A 21,244-nucleotide genomic window follows, 5' to 3' on the forward strand; every position below is an offset into this window, starting at 1 on the left:
CTTTGAAAATTAACATCTGTTTTCAAGCTTAGCTTTCAAGAACCAGAGAGCACCTGAGTTGTTTTTTGACTACGCTTTGTAGAAAGGTTTTTCTTTATTAAAAAAAAAACAAAACAAAACAAATGAGATTTTTTGACTTAAGGCAGTGAAGTGTCAAGATTAGGCAGTTCTGTAAGACAGAGCATTGCCACTGGCTCCATATGAAATTAAACCTGCAGCATAGAAGAGCTGAGATACAGTTCCTCCTCTCCTGCTCCAAGGTTCAGTAGTTATGCCAATCAGAGGAAGGTGAGCTTTAATAAATGCAAGATTTTAAAGATGAAAATGTTGGCTTCTGTGTAAGCACGCGGTTGAGTCACTGCATGGCAGCAGTGTCGCAAGAGCCGCCACCTGCACGTGCTCAGCCCATCGCAGCAGCAAGGCACAGAGCATTTGGTGTATCTCTGTCGCTGAGGTGTGAACTAAGGGGTTTTACATCACATTTGCTTCAGGCTAAGTTACCACTGCTCAGCAGAGATGTGATCACTCATTAAACCATGAAACTTGATCGTGCCTCTGAGCTCTTAATTGCCTCTGGTTTCTACAGATTTAAGGTCACACTACAGTGACGTCTGCAGGTGGCCATGAAAGCTAAAAGCAATTATTGTTATTTTTAATGAAGTTTGAGATTTCCACTTAATAGGATTCAATGCTGAAGGCTTTAGGAAAACACCAAATATTATGAGGTTTACGATAAAACCATGGGAGCTGGCAGTAGTATTGTGGTAAGAGATTTAAAGCATCAGTACCTACTGAATTAGCAGAGGGTAGGTTTCTTACATCCTTTGGCACAACCAGCATTCGTGAGTGTAAGCCCCAAAACTCTTTGTGCAGAAGAGTCCAGGAGATACGATTTTGGGATCAGCCACTGGCTCAGAAAAGTGAGGTTATGAGACAAGGGGGTGATGATGGGGGAATAGTCAAAGTTATAGCAACCACGCTGTTGTCCAGAAAAACGCTAGGAAGCATTTTCAAAATCATTCAACATTGGCTTCATTCTCTTCCTTTCTGATTCTTAGAGACTTCAATGAAAGGAAAGTTAGGCCAAAGCTAAGCACTTTTGAAACTCCCTTGTCTAAATCTCTGCTGATACAAAGTCTGGTTGAAATTAATAAGTCTTCTCTGATAAGTTCAATGATTCCCCTGTCAGTGCTTGATGTTATTAAGCACAGCATGACATGAGCAGACCATTAGGTCACCCTCATACTCAGTTCTCTCTCACCCTCTTTGTTAGAAATGGCGCTTGGACACCCTGGTCTTCCTGGGCCCCGTGTAGCACCTCCTGTGGGATAGGCTTTCAGGTCCGCCAGCGATCCTGCAGCAACCCCGCTCCACGGTATGGGGGCAGGGTCTGCGTTGGACAGAGCAGGGAAGAAAGGTAAGAGATGTCCACAACACCGTGTGTTCACTTCCATGGTTATAACATTGGCAGCTGGAAGTGGTGGCTCTCATGTGAATGCAGATTAAGGCTGTTTGACTGAATGCACGAAGTGGAAGGAATTCCAGAGCCTGGGAGGGATGAGGTTGCTCACATGAATGGCCACTCTCTTTCAATAAGCCTGTGAACATCGGAGACTTCAGAGCTGCCTCCATTCTCAGGCAGGACCTTTCAGACCTTCACAAGTATTCCTGTCCCCCAAACAGTCATGGCCTCCTCAGCAAAAGGAGAAGTTGTGCCTGCTCTTAGCAGTGTAGAGTTTGTAGATACAGTTACACTGTTCTGATCCATCCCTGAGGAGGCAGTTGAGTATGTGCAGCTTTCATTACCAGTTGCACCATTCCTAAGTCTCTATTATTGTGCTGATGCACCAAAGAAGTTCAAGACAATACATAGCTTAACGCACAGATTTTGGGTTAAGTTTTTGCAGGGCTTGGCATCAGAAAAAAAATCTTTTTTCCCCCTGTAAACTAAGCAAATTTCATGCAAAATCACTAAAAGACAATTCTTTTTGAACCTACAGAGCCATCTGCGCTATTATGCTTCTTCAAGCCCAGCCTCTCATTAAACAAATCCTTCAAGGCATCCCAATTTGGTTTCCAGATCTGACATTTCATTAAAGGCCACCTCTGCTTGGCAGTAGGCTGTTGCTTGTCCCTTGAGACTTGTCCACTTAAGACAGATCTCTCTGCATTTCTCAGAATACAAAGGGCAATTCATTTAACTTCCTCAATTCACGACATTTTAATGTTTGGTTTGATTTGCGGCCATTCACAATGGTCCTTTTTGGGTTTTAAAGACTACATCTGAGTCAATTTCAGTCCTGTGTGATTCAATTCGACAACAATATTGATTAAAAAGCTGAACAAAATTAAAGTTACCTTTTGAAAAGGCAACTTGAAATAACATTAATTTAGGGCCTGCCTTTAGTTGCATATAGCACTAGTTCAGCTCCAGTTGCAAATGCTAGTTTCTTAGGGTCCAAGCAGCAGTAAGGGCCGGTGTGAAGAAAAGATTGTCAAGTGTTTAGCACCTGCCATTAGTGACAGATCACTGTTGAGTTGACCTCCCACTAGTCATTCCATTGAAAATATTTACCATCCACTCTCTCTCTCTTTGTGACACATGGGCTTCAGTTTATGAGCTCTTTTGTGAATTCAGTGCATAGAATTTTTGAGATTAGAGCATTTTCAGGAACCCAGTCTTGACCACTTACTCCAACTGTCTCCCTGAGCTCAGCCTGGTTAATCACTCCCTGTTCTGTCCAAAGGGTACAATTCTCTGCTGTGAACAGGAATATTGCTAATCTGACTGTCATGTCAGCCTTCTGCCGGCTTTCTGTGCATGCATGTATTGCACCCAAATGCAATGTGTAGTCTTGCGTTCATCACCGTTTTGTCCCTTGAGTGTGCTGACATGGATAATTTTTGAGCAATGCACTTTCTTCTTTCAGATTCTGTAATGAGAACAGTCCATGTCCATTACCAATTTTTTGGTCTTCATGGGGTCCTTGGAATAAATGTAGTGTGAATTGTGGTGGAGGGATTCATTCAAGGCAGAGGTCCTGTGAAAATGGAAATACATGTCCAGGCTGTGCTGTGGTATGTATTGTTTATTGACATTGTGTAAGGGTCATCTACTGACATCTAGCACCTAGAAACATGGTATTTAACTCCTCTATCCATCCTGGTTTTATTTCTCAAGCTAGAAGAAAATGCTATCCTCAGCTTTTGCTAGAGAGGATGCTGAAATGAACTGAGAAGCAGAGAGGTGGCGAATTCCCAAAGTCAGTGAAGTTGATGTGAGAGTGTGTGTGTGTCAGTGTACATGTACAGGTAGGGACAGACTGGTGTACAGAGGACGTCCTTAGCCCTCTGTAGACTTAGATATCAAGTCCTTTACCTGAAAGCACTATACATTTTCTCCTTCTGTCCCACTCCCAAGGATCATCCTGTTGAGTCAAGGAGGTCCTACACGCATCAGAAATGAATATCACTGTCATACTTGAGTAAACAACATGTCAAACACTTAGTTAACCCATCAGTAAGGCAATGGCTACCCATTTTCTCTCTTTATTTTTCCTTTCCTATTCTGGCAGCTGTTTCATGCAGCTGTTTTAATTAGTTTTGTGGAGACTTTTCTTTCAGTGTAAGCAGATTTGATCTGGAACCTCCCATGTGTTCACAAGCTGTTTGGCGTTTACTCTAGAATCATGAAGTCCTAAAGCATTACTTTTCTTTCCCTGTGCCAGAAAAGACTGGTTTATTTATTTATTTTTAAACAAGAACGCAATGTTTGTCACTGGAATTCCTCCCACTAGCGGCGAGAATTGTAAAGACCCCAAATCACCCCATCCAGCCAGAATGTACTCAATGGATGCTCCACAATGAGGATGGCAAATGGTTCATTACCCTCACCAGAGAGTTTAAAATGTCAACCAAACAAAAGTAGATGTAAAAAGAGATGATCTAAACCCATCTTAAAAATAAAACAATAAACTTTTCAAGGAATAAGCCTTACTGACATTTTGTCCTCATAGGTCTCCTCTAGGCTGCATTTTAGGGTCACAGCAGAAAACTTTCTTGCTGTTATTATTACCTGTTGCCTGAATGATTCTGCTGCCCATAATGTACCAAACTTTCAAAGCTACACATGACTTTGAGTCAGCAAAGAAACACAGACCCAAGGGAGACATAAAAATAATAAGCGTAGTTCACCCTTGAGGTCCACCTGAAGCTATGCATCACCATTGCTTCCATGGTCACCACATTTTGCACTGTGTCCAGCACTGGCTTGTGTCAGTGAGGTCAGATAAGGTGGATGGAGGTTGTTGTAGATCCAGAGGGTACCCTCTTATTTTCTGGAGTGTAAATAAATCTCTGTCAGTTAGGCTGCTGCTGTTTAATAAGTAAGGAGAGATTGGTTTTCCTTCTTGGCAGGAATATAAGACTTGCAACCCAGAGAGCTGCCCAGAGGTGCGCAGGAACACACCCTGGACTCCTTGGATGCCTGTCAACATCACCCAGAATGGTGCCCGCCAGGAGCAGCGCTTCCGCTACACGTGTCGTGCCCAGCTGTCTGATCCCCACGAGCTGCAGTTTGGGAGGAAGAAAACCGAGAGTCGATTCTGCCCCAATGATGGCTCAGCAGTGTGTGATACTGACTGTACGTCTTGCCAGCTCTGGGGGACCATAGGGCAAGCCTAGATTTGGTGGTGGAAGGGCAATCCTCTCGGAATGAGAATGTGATTGTATCTGCATAAGTCTCGACATGTATGACTAGTATCATTGCAGAATGGCAGGGATGGAGAGAGCCCTGTGACTTAGAGATCAATACAGTTGTCAGTTCTGTGCTTATGGCAGTGTATAGATTTGTTCTTGCTACTGTCAGCCTGGCCCAAAAAGAACTGGCAAGTAATGAGGCTGTAGAGAAGAAGAGAAGAGCCATTCTACAGGACAATGTGTCCTTACTCTTCTTTCTCTCTGGAGGTCCCCTTGTGCACTGCCTCTAGGGTTATTCCCTTCAGTAGTGCTGTGATGCAAGGCAGTGTCCCGAAGGCACAGCCTTGACTGCCACAATTTGCTGTCCAGAAAGGTCGTTTATCAAGGTTATTGGTGGACTCAGTTTGTGTGTACAGATTTCTAGTTTAGCTGTAACCCTGTGGAACAGAACTCTTGCTAAGGGCTTTCAACAAAAACTCTTCCCCAGGGCACATAAATCCTGATTTTATTCATGACCTGAAGGCCTTTTTAAAAGTCCAACAACTGATTAATTTGTGATGTCATGGTGTCTTGTTTGTTTTCCTTGAAGCTCTTGTTGATGACCTCCTCAAGACTGGTAAGACCTCTGCACGGATTATCAATGGGGGCTGGTCCTTTTGGGGGGCCTGGTCTTCCTGTTCCAGGGACTGTGAGTTGGGCTTTAGGATCAGGAAGAGAACATGCACAAACCCTGAACCTAAAAATGGTGGCTTGCCCTGCGTGGGGTCAGCGATGGAGTACCAAGACTGCAATCCACATCCCTGCCCAGGTAACCATGATCATCTTCCTGCATAAAATTCAAAGATGTTCTTCCCCATCTTAATGGTAGAGCCACAAAAAAAAAAATCAGTATTTCCAAGCGGCTATTTTTTTTTTCAATTTGGGGGATTTTTCCTTAATTTTTTTTAAAGCTATTGTAATGACCCATGTATGTGATCTTTAGTGCTATGACTTATGTTTCACCTTGGCTCAGAGGGTAACACAGCCACATTCTTTAGAGGAAGTAGTATCGTGGCTTGTCTATCAATTTTTTGCTTCAAGAAGGTTTGATGCTCCATCCAGTGGAGGGCATCATGGTGCATCTGCACCTCGATGAGGAGACAGGCTTAATAAATGTGCCTTAATACTGTGTAGAGATGCTTGATGTGGCGGTTCTTCTTGTGAACACTTGTTTCTTCCCCCTCTCCTGCTTACGTATTGTTCTTGCGATGGGCATCTACTCTTGACATCAGTTACCATTTCCTGCACAGCCAGCAGGGAGTATTCTTGCCTGGTTTCCTGGTTTTCGAGTTTGTCCTCATGTTTATGTTGCACTCCTGGTCCAGAATAGTAATAATAGACCATTGACTACTGTATTGTCTCTCAATTATCCTTCTCCTTGCTCTGTAATAACTATCTAAACTAAATTTAAGTGATCTTACACAAATTACCTTGCCTCTTTGCAGTTCTAGCAATTATCTACCTCTGGCAATATAGTTTGTGGCCTACACTTGAAAATGCTATATTATAATAGTATTATTATGATTCAAAAATTCAATACAAAGATAAAATTCCAATGCAGATATGATCAGAATGTGCAGCAAGAGCGTAGCAGGAGTGTCAAATATTGCACTCTATGGCCTATAAAAATAAAATAACTCTAGCACTATAAAGGCAGCTATTAGTACTATTTTGGAAGCTCTCAGTGGCTTTTCACTAATGTCTGTGCCCTTCTTCTGTGCTGTTTTCTCCCCTTGGACACTATGATGTTTTACAATCTGTTCTGAGTGCATGATTACTATTTCTCTGTGTCTCCCTCCTTCCCTGCCTCACTCAATGTGTATACACAAATCCTGGGTTTATCTTGCACTAAGTCATCAGGTTATTATCTTCGGAATTAATGGCATGTGGACCTGCAAATCAGGCAGTCTAGTAGCCTGATGGGAGGGTGGGGGTGGGGGTGGAAATCAGGGATCTTAAGTTCCTTCCTAGTTTTATTATTAACCTGTTACGGGGCTGTGCTCAAATCATAGAATCATAGAATCGTTTGGGTTGGAAGGGACCTTTAAAGGTCATCTAGTCCAAACCCCCCTTCAATGAGCAGGGACAATAAATAAAGCCTCTGAGTTTCAGTTTCCTAAAGATTGGAAGTAGATGACTCGGGGCCCCCACAGAAAGGTGCCATATAAGCTCTGCTTAGGTTGTACAACACTTTTTTCCCAAGTAAATCTGCTGTTGCTGTAGGTGAAGCATCAGGAGACAATACAATAATAATAACAATGCTGTTTTATAAAAAGGTATAGACTAGACTAGACTAGACTAGACTAGTTTCAGTGCCTACACTAAGGAATAGTTTCTATTTTGGCACTTTATGATGCAGAGTCTTTTTGTGCATAGATTTCATTCTGCATCCACAGATGCAGCACATTCATACCCTCCCTTAATATGAAGTTCTTGTTGTCAGGCCCAAATATCCTGGGGTGCAAGAAACTGCTAGCTAGGCTGGGCAGGGTGGATCTGGAAGGGGAGATACTGGGGCTTTCCATCTTTGTTGTCACAGTGAGGGAAGTAACCAACGGCATCTACCTCTCTCCTTGCTTTTCAATGTCCTTCAGTGAAAGGCTCATGGTCTTGCTGGACTCCTTGGTCTCACTGCTCAGCAACCTGTGGAGGAGGACACTACCAGCGCACACGGACTTGCACCAATCCAGCTCCGTCTAGCGGAGAGGATATCTGCATTGGTCTGCACACTGAGGAGGCCCTTTGCAACACACACCCATGTGAAGGTAGCCATTTCTTGTCCCTGCTCCAGTTGTCTTGGGTGGTGCTGGGAGCAAGGCACATCTGCAAAATGTTTAAAAAATAAATCAGAAAAACCACCAGTTAGAAGTTTTTCTGTCCATTCAGTAAATGTCTGTTGAGCCAGGGAAAAAGGAGACATCCCAGCGTTCAACTACAATGCATCACCTTTCTCTTTACCTGTTCACTAGCCCATGCTCTGGCATTCTGACGCCAGACAGGCAAAATCTTGTTAAGGGGTGATCCATTTAAAGTAATTGAAAAAGCAGGAGCTTCGTTCTTCAGTGTGGAAGCTTACAAGATGAACAAAAGGAGTCATGAAGCATCAATCTGTACAGTTGCTGAGGGAACAATCCTTCCTTTTTCTTACACAGGCAGATGAGAATGTGCTATAACTCAGAGGACAGGGTTTAGATCTGTGCTGGTTTTGAACCACCTTTGTGTATTTCTGATCCAGTGCAGGCTGACACCTGCCCTTAGGAATGTCAGCAAAACTCTCTAACTCTGTAACTTGTGCTGGCTGCTTGAGGTATCCCTGGGAGGCCACCTCAAAACGTGGAGGTCCTGGTGCAACATTGCCCCATCCAGCTCCTTGTATCTCTTTAACCAGAGAGCTGATATAGGAGCTTTTAAGACAACTCCATGCTGCGCAGTGCTCCACCAAGGGTTGGTTCAGTCCATATTAAGAAGACTACACCCTGACAAGTAGGGTATGATGCTTGCACTGTTATTTGTATTGAGAAAATTAAATCCACTAAAGGCCCCTGGATTAGATTTGCGAGAGAGGCCCAAGCCAGGATCTAGAGATCCTTCAGCATGGGAGAAATATGGTACCTATAAGGGATATTTTCCTTCTTGGTGACATTGTCTGTGTGTTTTCCTGATCTTGGATTTCAGGTGGCTGGTCAGAGTGGTCAGAGTGGAGCCTGTGTAACGAAGAGGGCATCCAATACCGCAGCCGTTACTGTGAGGTACACAGCCCAGACTCTTCTCAGTGCATTGGAAACAGCACACAGTACCAAGATTGCCTGTATAATGAAATTCCTGGTATGTACAGTGTCAAGGAGGGAGAGGGTGGGCCAATTTGGGAGAGCTGCTCAAGCCCAGACTGTCAAGCTAGGCAGAGATTTTCTCTACCTTAAACTGGGTTCACATGCTTCTAGAAAAACAAGTAAACAAACATGTTATAAACTCCCTTGTGGCAGTCACAGGGTAACTGGCATTTCTTTAAGGCAGCTTAACATTTCTTTAAAACAGAATTACCTGGATCTATAATAAATAACTAGTATGGCTTCACCTGAATTGAAGCTTTTAACCTTGCATAGTTCATCTCAGGCTGGGTCATAAAAAATATCTCTGTTCTTAGTATGGATATGGGCAACAGAAGGTCCTTGAGTTCAGGTATCAAAAGAAACATTCCAAAAGAGCAAAGGAATAAGGTGAGGCAGATGGGGAAAATTGGTGTGTGAAGTGGGGAGATTAATCAAAGGTCTAAGAGAGCGATGCTGTTGATGGACAGATGGTCATCAACGTCTTCCATCCTGTCTTTTGTGGAAATTGTATCTCTCAGGAAAATATTTGATATGGGTCTAGACTGAGTAACCTCTTTCCACATTATTTGAATCACAGTGCCCCAACTTAAAAATCTGAGAACTCTAGGCAATGGTATTCTTACTTTTCATGGTTTTCTCAGCTATCTTTTTTTCCACTATATTGAAGAAGCTAAGCAGTGATCAGGTAACAGTACTGCAATTGTCAGGTCTTTGGAGAGGTTTTGTTGCATGTGTTTCACACTCTGAGCTTTATCATTCAATTTAGAGAGACTCTCAGCTTGCTGCAGAACATGTGAGCACCTTCTCATGTCTGGAGCACAGGGGGTTTAATTACTTAGAGAAGTAAAGTGATGGCAAAATGACAACTTTCTCCATCTTCTTCCCTTTGTTTAGTGATCCTGCCAGCCTCCAGCATTGATGAGAACACAAACTGTGGAGGTAGGGTACCACTAACTATATATCTTATTTTTATCTTAACCTGGCTTCTTTCCTCCCTGTCAGTAACAACCAAACCATTAATCTATACAGCTCATATCCCACTGATAGCCCTAATTCCACTGGAGTCTTGCTGTCTGAGTCAGACTGGAGGAATGTATCATATGTCCACTTGTCAGTTCCAAGATTCTTATTTATTTGGGGGTTTGGGTTGGCCACTGAGGATCATTAATTACCAGGGAACACATTGCTTGTCTCTCTCTACCCACAGGGTGAATGGTTCAGGAGAAAGGAAGGGATATTCTTCATTCCACCACTGTAAGCCTCCAGCTGTTTGGAGGCAGGTGTTTTTAAATAACCTATAAAGATTTCACTGAACAGGGTCTCTTAGACAGACCCTTCGATGATATAGGATGAGATTAGAGTTTATACTTGTCCTCCACGCACTTCCTTTCCTTCAAGTCCTCACCTCTCACAGAAGTTGTGTCTCCTTTCTGCATGTAATTTGGAAAGATCCAGTCATTAGTGTCACTTTTCCACTGCTCTAGGAGCCCCTATGATAAAAATGCAGACTGAAGAAAATGGCAGGTTCCTTCGACGTTTTAAAATGCTAGTTTCACACTAATGACCATGTCAATTCCTGCTAGCATCACATCCCTGCTTTCCTGAAATCTAGAAGATCTGCAGGCTGCCAAAATCTCTTCTCCCTGTGGAGATCATGGCAAAAAAGGCATGCCACCTGTGGCATGGAAATGTGGCCTCTCAGTTTGTGACTGTGGGGCAATCAATGGAATTAAGATTTCAGCACCTGCAATGTAACAGTTGGCTTTCTGAGTCGCTCCTTCTCCCTCAGAGGGTGCAACGTATCTGCTTCAGTTTCAGGACTCCTTGCTATAGCTTGCACTCTACTGTTATGCACTGTATCCACATCTCCTTCTTTTACCGCCACCATTGTATTTGCTGCTGCAATCTACATTCTACCATAGCTAATATTATTTATTACTTAGCGTTCTACAATATTTGGCAAAGAAGCCAATCAATAGAAATTCTGTTGATGCATCTCAGAAAATCTATATTTTCAAAGTGATGAACCAGAAAGCTTCCCCCCTGGGGACTCACATGCTGCAAACAAAATAATTTGGCTTTTCCCTAAGATGTGGCTAAAAGTCACCTGAAAAATCAGATGAGTCTTTCAAAGGTGAGAGTGAAATGTAAGAGCACTTTATGTTTTAGAAAGGACTTCCTACTGTAGTGACATGCAAATGTAGCAGTGAAATGAAACATTCACTGCAATACAAGCAAAGCTGGGCAGGAGGAGAATGTGGCGGAGTATCATGTGGCTTTACTAAGCACAGTTGCATATTCTGTGTTTTAGCTCTCGTGAGTGATGTAAAGCAGGAGGAGGTTTTAAGAAAGGAAATGTCGTTTTGGAAAAGTCTTGTAACATTTAGTAGGAAATTATCATCTTTCTGCTGGTTTTTTGGACCATCATCCAAAACACAGTAGAGAGTGGTAATCTTGCAATAGAATTTTATAGTGTGGTTTAAAAAATAAATGTAATTCATCAGTCTAATAAATTCTGTATGTTCCTTACTGTAATTATGATTGAAGTGCATTACTTTGCTGTAGAACTCTATTGGTTTTGTTCTTTTTAAACTCGGGAGGATATTTTTTAACTAAAGATTAGAGGAGAGCCGTAGATTAATCGGCAGAATTCTCTATTTGAAAAGCATATCAGTTAAAATGTAAGACGACACCAAAAAAACGCACGTCGTGATCAGACTAAGAATGAACCTCATTTAAAGCCACTCTCCGAGTAGTCCCTTCCATTTCTCTGCACACAGTCAAGTCAACACAGCAGTCTGTCCAAATGAATGGCTTTTTAAGTATTATGGGAATTTTACTGCTGCTGTTGCCACCAAGCCAATGTGGCTGACCCCTAGGACAGCTGCCCTGGGGGACCAGCAGTCAGGGGTCCTCCACCAGGCACTAGATCCCCTGTCATTCCTGTCTGAAAGATGACAGAGCAAAGGCAGAGGAAAGGGAGTAGCATTTGGAGTCATCATCGCTGATTCTTTTTCTATAGATTCCCCCCCTGCACAAAGCAAAAGACAACAGGGTCATAAAGTTTTGCCACCCAAGATTGCCTCTGGTTGCTTCGTTAACTTGATGGCTGTAAAGGTTGCTACTGTTTGTTCTGTTGTCAGTGGAGATCTGTTGGTGGTTAGTTTTACCATGGGTTTTGAGACTCTCTGAGGTGAGGGAGGAATGAGGAATACTGTTTGACTTTGTCTTCCCCCACCAGCCAGAGTTGCGAGTTAGGTACCTCCCACACGTGGGATGCACAACTACAGCTTCTTCCAGAGGCCAGCACTGTGCTTGAAGGGTGCTGCTGCAATCCCACGTGAAGAGATCTCTGTAGGAGGCTTTTATAGTCCAAGAGCTTTTCTATTTGAAATATTTGCACTGTAGCTACCCTGCCAGCACCTGCCTGCAACTGGCTTTCTATCTTTGCAGTTTGTGAAGAAAACCAACAAAGAAATGTTTTTCAAGGAGTTCCCCCCTTCCCTTTGTCCACTTTATCTTTCCCATTCCCCTGAGGACCCCTATTTCACTATTAGTGGTACAAATACACCTCAGAGGTAGTGCAGACATGGCCAAGGCAGTGCTGCCCCATGAATAAGCAAGAATGCTGAGCACACTTGGATTACATGGGGGAGGAATGTGTATCTCCCCCACCCTGCACACAGTCCCGTAGGCATTTTGGGCAGCCAACAAAAAGGGCTTTCCCCTCCCTTCCTTCCCCTTCAGAGAAACACTGAGCATTTTTATCCCCTTATTTCCATGACACGCACTTGCTTTGGAATCCATTAATGTGCATTGTTTGTATGGCTCATTTCTTTAGCTGTCAGCTTAACATAATGTTTAGTTTCAATATCAATAGAGGGGAGAGAGGAGAGACAGGGAAGGAGCTTTGAGAAAACAATGCATGAACCTGTTAAACTGCACAAGGCAGAGCTGCAGTGGGGAGACCGATTTGCAGGGAGATTATGTCAGTTTATGTTAGAACGTAAGACTCTGGCTTCAACAGCTTATTAATGTTGATCCCGAGATGTCATAGCTCTGATTTGCACCTGTGGTCTTGTCAGGAGAGGGAAAAAGACTGTTCTTTAAAAATAGCATCTCTTGTAATTTCCCTTGCAGGTTTTAGTCTCATCCATCTGATTGCCACTGGGGTCTCCTGTTTCTTCGGCTCTAGCCTCTTAACGTTTGTGATTTACGTGTACTGCCAGCGCTGTCAGAGGCAGTCCCAGGAGTCGACCGTTATCCACCCAACCACTCCCAACCATCTCCATTACAAGGGCAACACAACCCCCAAGAACGAGAAGTACACCCCCATGGAGTTCAAGGTAGGGTACTTGATGAGAAATACCACAAGAGCTTGATACTACCTGAACAAATGCTGTATTTATGTCATGGTTGGAATTGGGTAGGTTTGTGTTTCTGTGCCCAGCTGTTGGCATTTCATGTGGGGTTGAAGGGGCATTTAGCTGTACTGTCACAAAGAGGTAAAAAGTCCCATTACTGTAATGGGATTTTGCTCTGTCTCACAGTCCTGATGAATGCCAGTCTGGCAAGTACATACCAAGATATTCCAGCCCATTCTGACTATTGTCCTCTAAGAAGCCAGTAAGAGCTCAGTTCAGTGCATTGTTAGTGCATGGTAAGAGGAAACGGAGGGGAGGAAGAATAAAAATGGAAACTTCATTAGGCAAATAGCTGGGAAAATGCTTATTGGTAGGGTGAGATTCTGGAAATGCTTTGGGAACTGCCAAATTGGAGACAATGAGAAAACAGAGAGGGTTCTGCCCCCTCCGTCAGTACTGGACAGAACTTACCCCAGGCAGCCATGCAGAATTCGATGATAGCAGCAGAACTGGTTGCTGAATGAAGTCTTAGGAGAAGATGAGTGTTGAAGTGGCATACTCTGTTGGCCAGTCCGCTTGCTAAAGAGAACACCGCCCATTATCTGAGCAAATAGGACTAAGGGTGCAAGGGTAATACGCTGAGACAGTAGCGCATTGTTATATTTGAGCATCAATCTCCAGGTGAAGTGTGGGATCAGAGAAGTGAGCAGTGGGATGGGTGAAGGGGCTTCACGTCACCACAGGAGGAACAGCCTGCCTCAGGTCACTTGAACAGTGTGGAGTGTTATTTGGGACATTAACACAAAACAGACAGAAACCCTGCAGCTGCTTGTTCCTTCGTATAGCTATGTACTGTTGACATTTTGATTGTCTGTTTCTGCTGATCCGGCCTGGCTTCTGACTGAGACCCAACAATAAGATCAACGGTGGGACCATTGCCCCAGTCTAAACTCCCTGGGTGTTGGGGACTGTTTCCACGTAGGGGTTTTATAATGCTGGGCACAGAACGATTCCTGATACATGACCATGATTTGCAATGTGAATACACATCAGAAGTAAGAGCTTGCATCTAATCATTTGAAAAGACTCGATGTTGTTTTGGTGTTTTAAAGGAAAACAGTTTGAGCTGGAAAATAACAGACCAGTTTGACAATAAGCATGTGCTGAATTCCTTGTGTTGGGCATTGCAGCCCCTCAGAGGATCCCACTGCCTGTAAATGCAGTCTCAAAAATACATTTCCTAGCAGCATAAGGCTACAGTTGCATACAGTTTAATAAGGGTGCAGCATCATAATGCAAGTCAGCATGGATTTGTGGAAAGTAAATCATGTCAAGCAAATTGGATTCCTTTTTTAAATTAAATAAATATTGATCTAGATAGGAGGGAAACGGCAGACATATTGGGATTTTCAGAGGCTTTTAACAACGTTTCACAAGATGTATTATTCTACACACTCTGCATATATGGGCTAGGTAATAAATTATTAAGACAGGTAAAGAACTAGGACCTGATCCTGGAAGCTTCAAACTATGAGAGTAATCCTTTCAGTTATGTGAGTAGTTGTGGCAAAGTCAATAGGAAGACCCAGATGAGAAAAGCTTTCACGAATAAAGAGATGAGCAAGAGTATCCCCTTGTTTCTTACATGGCAAACAATGAAGAAAAGAAACAAATTTATTTTTGTGGCCAAAAGCAGGTAGTTACACGGTTGGATTTGTATTAACATTTTCTTCATGATTTATATTGTGCTATCATATGTTATCAGATGATGCTAAAATAGGAAGAATGGTTAAAATTTAGAAGGATGGGTTGTTTGCAGAATGATCTTGATCAATTGGGTAAATGGATTATGAAATGCAATATGTCTATGCTGAGTGGCGCAGTGGAGTAGAAGTAATAACAAACCTAAACAAAGTTTAAAATAACAGCAGATTAGTTAATGTAGTATCAGGAGGGAGTTAACCTCTTTGATAGATCCACCTCTGAATACTTGATCTAGTGTGTAGTAACAGTGAACAGCTGTTAGCGTCTTCTTTTGAGGGACATAAAGAGCCGAGGCATTAGATCAAGTTTTGAAAAGTCTAGTTTATTTAAAGGAAGGCATTAGCTAACTGGGACTGGATGAGTTAGGCTGGGGAAAGAAGGGACTTGGACACAAGAAGAGATAGACCAGATGGGTCTTGTTTACAGAATGTTAAGAAGTGAAAGAGTTCAAGTGCATAAATCTGCAGTCATTGGACAGACCAAAACAAAATGTTTAGGAGCAAGGGGCTACTTGCTAAGAAGAACTCAGAGTCATACTCTTTCAGCATGGTGAATGAGGCAAAGAGATTTACAGAAAAGATAAAATCTGTTTATGAAGTGAAGCCCCTTTTCTCTATTCCTGTTGAATATTTCCTTATGTTCATCTTCTCTATTGTTCCTCCTTTCTTAAACTCTTGGCTGAAAATGTCTCATTTAATACTACAAATTTGCCACTCCTCAGTGTTCCCTTGAAGAATATAGCGTTAGTGCGGTAAGAGGAAGGCTCTGTGTGCTCTGTGCTGTGTAATTACTTACAGAACTTGTTATTAGTCAGCTTTATATTTAGGAATAACTGGCAGATTTTTCTAAGGGTCAGGAGGGAGTTTTTCATGCCTTCAAGGAGCATGTGTGGTTTTATTGTGATGCTACGCAATTAACATTCAAATGATGGAGGAACTGAAATTCACCTTCTGGAAAATAAGGGTCGAACTAAGCTTGGATATGGGCCCATCTGAATTTAAAATGTGTATGTATGAAAGAAAGCGAAAACACCTGAAATTCCAGATTCTAAACCCAAATAAGTTTATATTCAGCAGATATCAAGAAAACTGCCCCCAATATTTTTTAGGTAATGAAAGCAAAAGAATTGTTGTAGGTTTGTGTGTGTGTGTGAAAGTGTAAATAAATCCATGATTAAGGAAATACATGGTGTGTAGACTACTTTTCAGAAACAGAAGCTGATAATACACAGTGACATTATGGTAGCAGAAGGCTGAGCATATGCACAAGTCTATTATTTTCCATTCTTTGATAATGATAAGCCTTCTGCAACCAACTTTAGTTTGTTTTCATCTTGAAATATCTCGGCTCTCCAACCAGCAGGTGAACACAGTAGAAAGTTTGGCAGTGTTACATTCAAATGTACAGCACTGAATGCAAACTCATAAATCAAGGTGAATTTTATATGAAGCCAGATTTTAATGAAGGAAGTGCTAGCTGATATGAGCCTTGTTGGACATTTCAGCACAGCAATGCAGTAATGCAGATCAGATGTAAATATCATACATAATGCTGACCTATTGATCATTTAGCTGATGCTAACTTGCCTAGGCAGTGTTTTGCAGAAGAGCGTTTTATTTTTGCTGGCTTCTTTTCCCTTCCTGTTTTGCTTTCTTGAGAATGCTGTGAGGTTTATTATTAGCAATTTTAGCCATGATGTCTTAAAAGATTTCATGCATATGCATTTGCCAGCAGCACGTTGATTTTGATTTGTTATTCACAGATTGTAGGGGAGAGACCTTTTGGGTCACCTAATAAGCAGTTCATGTTTCATTAATTGGTTAAAGTTCATACAGCACTCTGACAATATTGAAGAATGTGCAGAACAAGAGCATAATGAAATAAAAATTATCTGCTCTTCACATTTTAGCATGATGGGTTACAGAACCACCTACAACCTTCCCAGTACTGCCACGCCGATCAGTTAATAGGTGGCTATCAAAGCAGAGAGGACATCCTCTTTTTTAACATCTTGCTTCAGCTACTCAGTGACTTATTCATGTGAGTTACTTATTAGAGTCATGCTGGTGGAAAGCCAGATGATCCTGCAGTAGAAACAGGAGGATGTAGGGTCAAGGTTGAGCCCTTGTGAATTAGGAGCCCTTGGAACAGTCACACATGGAGAAAGGGTTTGGACTGAACTTCTTCCTATTGCTAAATCCTCTGCCAATAAACAGAGCCAACATTTTATTCTACATGGGATTTGGACAGACAAAGGCATCTGCACATTGGTCCAAATCCAAAATCCAATGGCCTTTGGATCAGGCCAGATGGGATTAGTGAAAAATATAAGTTTACAGGATGGTTATGATGATGATTCTGCAGATTTTCTTCTCAATTGTGGTGGACAGACCTCCCTCTGTCCTTCCTTCCTTAAACACAGCTTTAGTCATGAGTCATGCAGTCAAACTTTTTCTGTATGATGCCTCAAACAAGTTGAGGAAACACCTGAGCTTTGCTCTGCTCTGGGCATCACCACTGCTCACGTAGAAGCTAAGGGCTGAACACTGAAGTTGTGATCAAGCAAAACAGTCATTTATGTCAATGAGCAAATTTATTGTGGGGGAAGATGAGGTGAGAACTGAGTGAGATTGCAAGATATGGCAATGAAAGAGGGAAACTAAATATTCGATGTATCACCTGATACCTGAAGTTTCTAGAAGGACATCAGAACAGTACATGTTAACTTCAGTAGGACTATGAGTCCTCCACTTGCCCAAAATTATACAGCAAATATAAATGCAGCTACCAGCAAATGGGGGGAATATTCAGTAGATCACTTGGGGCTCTGTATATGAATATTTTTTAATAAAGTGAGAACAGTGCCATTGAGAATCAAATACAAGTACACAGCAGACACCCGCTGTGAAGGACTCCAGATACTGTGATCCACACTTCATTACTAATCCCGAATAATTCATGGCAATAAAATACCAACATGGAAGGTTATGAAACAGAAACCAATTCTGTCTTTGGAAGAAGAATCCTTCTGAATAAAACAACAGGCTGGGTGTTTGGTCTGGCTTTCAACATTGCAAAAAGAAATAAAGTTCAGGGTATAGAAAAGTGGATCCCTGTATGGATTTTAAATGTCTCTCTCGGTGGTGGTCATTTTCATTGCCACTGAAATTACACCTTTTTTATAGTGGGGAGACAGCCAGTGGTTCAAGTTTAAATGAGCTTTAAATACTGTCAAGTGCCCTAGAGGAATGTCTGTCTAAGTCAGCCCTGGTCTCTGAGGATGTTTGTTTCTCTCTGCCATGGAAAACTTAGGGCTACAGTGTCCTATCACTTAATTTGATATGTTGCTACTTCAACTAAAATTGGCTAACCCATTTATGTGTAGTGGTCACAGCACATACACTGATAGCACTGTGATATAAGCTTTTTCCTTTTCTCGGTGACCCCTTTCACTGTGCATCATTCACACCCCAGGAAGTGGCTGTAAAGTTCAGACATAAGTCAGCAGTTGATGATACCCAACATCATCAGTAAGTTATCAACAGCCTTCCTTAAGTATTTGCTTTAGCTGCATGGCGTTTTACAGAGAGATTTAGGTGATGTAATCAACTGGAAAAAAATAAATACATATATATATATAAATATAGTAAATCAGATTGAAACATAAATTTTGTTCTCAGTGAATTTCGTGTTTAACAAAAACTATTTCCCCTGAACAAAGTGGCATTTAAGAACATTAAGTGCTTGAATGGTAGAGTACATATTTTTAGTACTTACCATGAGTATAGTATTATTCGAAAAAGAATAGTAGGGGCAGGGGGTTGTATTGGCAAAGGAGCATTGTGCCCTTTCTTGTATGATCCTCCAGTTGCAAATATCACTTCAGGGGACTCTCAATTTACATAATGCCTGCTAGGAAGGGAAAGCAAGAGAGCTTACTGATGGGGAAAAAAGGATTAAGTGGTGCGTCTCAGTCAAAATCTGTTAGTGTCTTTTCTCCCCTTTATATCATTGGGTCGAGTCAAATTGAGCAGTCAAGCATGCCTGGAGGTGTGGCTGGCCTAGGATGATTGTGCCTGTAGATGTGCATGTCTTAGAGATGTCCTCACCCCATGGCAGCAGTGGCTCAGCAGGTTGCTCTGTGCAAGTCACAGATATCTCCCTCTCATAGATACATTATTTAAAAGTAGGGGAAACTGCCAATTTGGTTCTGAATGTTTTTTTGCTCCTGCTCCTTCTGGGATGCTAAGCAGCTGCTCACAATGGTCCCCCAATGGGAAGTGGTCCCCGCTCCATCCACTTTTCATACAAACCCTTCATTACTTCGCAGGGCTGTTGCTGCTCACCATGGGATGGGAATCCACATTGTGCCTCCTCCCCTACCATTTTGAGGGAGTCCAGCTTTTGGGATGACTTCTTCTTTTCCTCTTTAAGCCATATTGAGAATTTTTAAGTGACACTGGGGGCAGATGCTTTATATTCACCCTGTCATGTTTTTCTCTATTGACTCAGCCTTCTCTCCTCCTCCTTATATGACCAGGCATATCTCCTCTACACCCAGGTCGGGGATATGGTCCATGCTCTGCCTTCTTACAGGCTAAGCTAGTCATCATGGATGCTCACACTAGCCTTTCATTGGGGTTGTATTACTGCGGCTGTGAATCCGTGAATGCAGGCAAGACAGGTCTGTAGGCAGACAAGTTCTGTTTTGTTTTTAATTAGATCAATGATTATAGCTGGAAAAACTGGCAGGTTTTTGAACATGTTAGCTGCTATTTCATACCTGAAGACAGACAGATGTGTTCAAAAGTTTATCTGATTTTTCCAGCTACACTAATTGATCTAATAATTGATATTACCTTTTTCGTGCAATTTTTGCCTTTCCTAATTTCTCTGAGGTTGACATGTATCTGCCCCCACCCACCCACCTGTGCTGGAAGAAGGAAAATTAAGCGAAGAACTGCAGGAATGGGAATAACAAAATTGCACTGCACTGACTGCTGTGTATTTACATGACTTCCCTCTACTGGTCAGAAGAGGAATATTTCAAATATACCCTAGCCTCATTTGCTAAAAGTTAACGGTTCTCCTTCGGTTCAGCAGCTTGAAGTGGTTCTTCCCTCCTTGTCTCCTCGAAGCGCTGGCTGGCAGCGTTATGTGCATTAGCTGAACTGGGAAATCCTCAGTGCCGCCAAGATGTGCGGGAGGAATTAATTATGTGTTTGCAGAAGAGTTTAAAGAGAGCCATGAAAGAGGCAGGGAGCTAAAGTAAAGGGAGAAGATAATATTAGACAAACAGTAAATACCAAAAAACATATAACCTTTGTGGTACACTTGGAGGGCAGCTACCTTGCTATTCCTCTGGAATAGCTCCGCTAGTGAATAATGGATTTTTAAGTAGAATTATAAAGAAATGGAGCTGCTTGCATACAAAATAAAGATAGCTGTGTCAGTATTCAGAACTAGAGCTCGATGTCCAGAATGTGTTTGGCAGCTCTGAGAGAGGACAGCCAAAATACCTGAGCTGTTTTTTTCTGAACCGTGACCACCCTGTCCTAAAGAGCAATTGAGAGCTCAGGGCTGCTCAGAATGTGCTGGCTGCTGCCATGGCACAGGCTGCACGGGCTGCAGCAACACTGCATCCGTGGCCATCTTTTCTTGGTGCATCATTTATACGTGTATGATAGGTTTGGTGTAGGTTAAGCAGAAGTAGCTCTGCCTGCATTCCCCTATAGCTGGGGGAATCCTCATTAAGTCAGTTCTAACATCGTCCTGAGATTTGGCACGAAGCATGTGAATAAAGGAAAGAACTGAAAATCTGTGGATGAAGGAATCTAGATGGACTGTATCCCAGAGTCTGTGAGAACCAGTTAATGAACAACTCCAATTACCTTTATAAATATCATGGATCTTGGGCAAACCCCCAGTGCCATGAAATGCAAAGGTAATACAAAAGCGTTGGTAAGAAAGCAGGCCAATTTCCTCCCCGCTAATTGAGTCACTGTTAAGCTACCAAAGTCCAATGCACTAAAGTTACACAAGTAGTTCCATAACCCTGTGTGGGAAATGCCAGTTGGATCTGGGGATAAGACAACATATCTGTAAGCATACAGGCCCACAGCTGATGGAGCCTGCCTGGACCTTCCCCATTCAACAAAGCATATCAATGGGGTATTAAATCCCACTTGGTCTTTAAAATTTGGCAGAGTCGGGGCCATACTAGAGTGTGAAACCAGCAGAAACAAATGGGATTGACTTGACTGTACTTTCAGTTACAGCGATGGAAATTCATTGAAACAAATTTGTGTCAGTGTTAATGTGCAGGCAAATCTGAATTAATATTTGAGAGGCAACATATCACATACCCCGATGAAATGAAAAGTGCTTAGGCTGAATTGACAGCTGAGCTGAGACCTAATGCTGAGCAGCAAGAGTTCAAACACAATCACTTTTTGCACAGAGTTTCAGCATTAGTGAATGAAGGGAAAACACAAGACCGAGCTGCATAAGGGCAGATTCTCAGCTGATTAAAAATGTAGCTTCATGGGT

At 42.3% G+C, this 21,244-nt stretch overlaps 1 protein-coding gene across 11 annotated transcripts in view; it reads left to right on the plus strand.

The window, feature by feature from the left end:
* The window catches only part of SEMA5B (semaphorin 5B), a 291,486-nt gene that overhangs the window by 241,121 nt on the left and 29,121 nt on the right, over window positions 1–21,244 (plus strand). For 10 of the 11 annotated variants that reach the window (XM_074828744.1, XM_074828741.1, XM_074828740.1 and 7 more), the window contains 8 exons: window positions 1,274–1,417; window positions 2,931–3,078; window positions 4,417–4,642; window positions 5,288–5,506; window positions 7,332–7,502; window positions 8,413–8,562; window positions 9,462–9,506; window positions 12,708–12,913. In XM_074828744.1, coding sequence (XP_074684845.1) covers window positions 1,274–1,417; window positions 2,931–3,078; window positions 4,417–4,642; window positions 5,288–5,506; window positions 7,332–7,502; window positions 8,413–8,562; window positions 9,462–9,506; window positions 12,708–12,913 — 1,309 coding nt within the window. The remainder of the gene's footprint in view (window positions 1–1,273; window positions 1,418–2,930; window positions 3,079–4,416; window positions 4,643–5,287; window positions 5,507–7,331; window positions 7,503–8,412; window positions 8,563–9,461; window positions 9,507–12,707; window positions 12,914–21,244) is intronic. The other variant, XM_074828738.1, reaches the window with a different exon arrangement.

The sequence above is a fragment of the Strix aluco genome, chromosome 6 (genome assembly GCF_031877795.1).
Source record: "Strix aluco isolate bStrAlu1 chromosome 6, bStrAlu1.hap1, whole genome shotgun sequence".
Taxonomy (NCBI): Eukaryota; Metazoa; Chordata; class Aves; order Strigiformes; family Strigidae; genus Strix; species Strix aluco.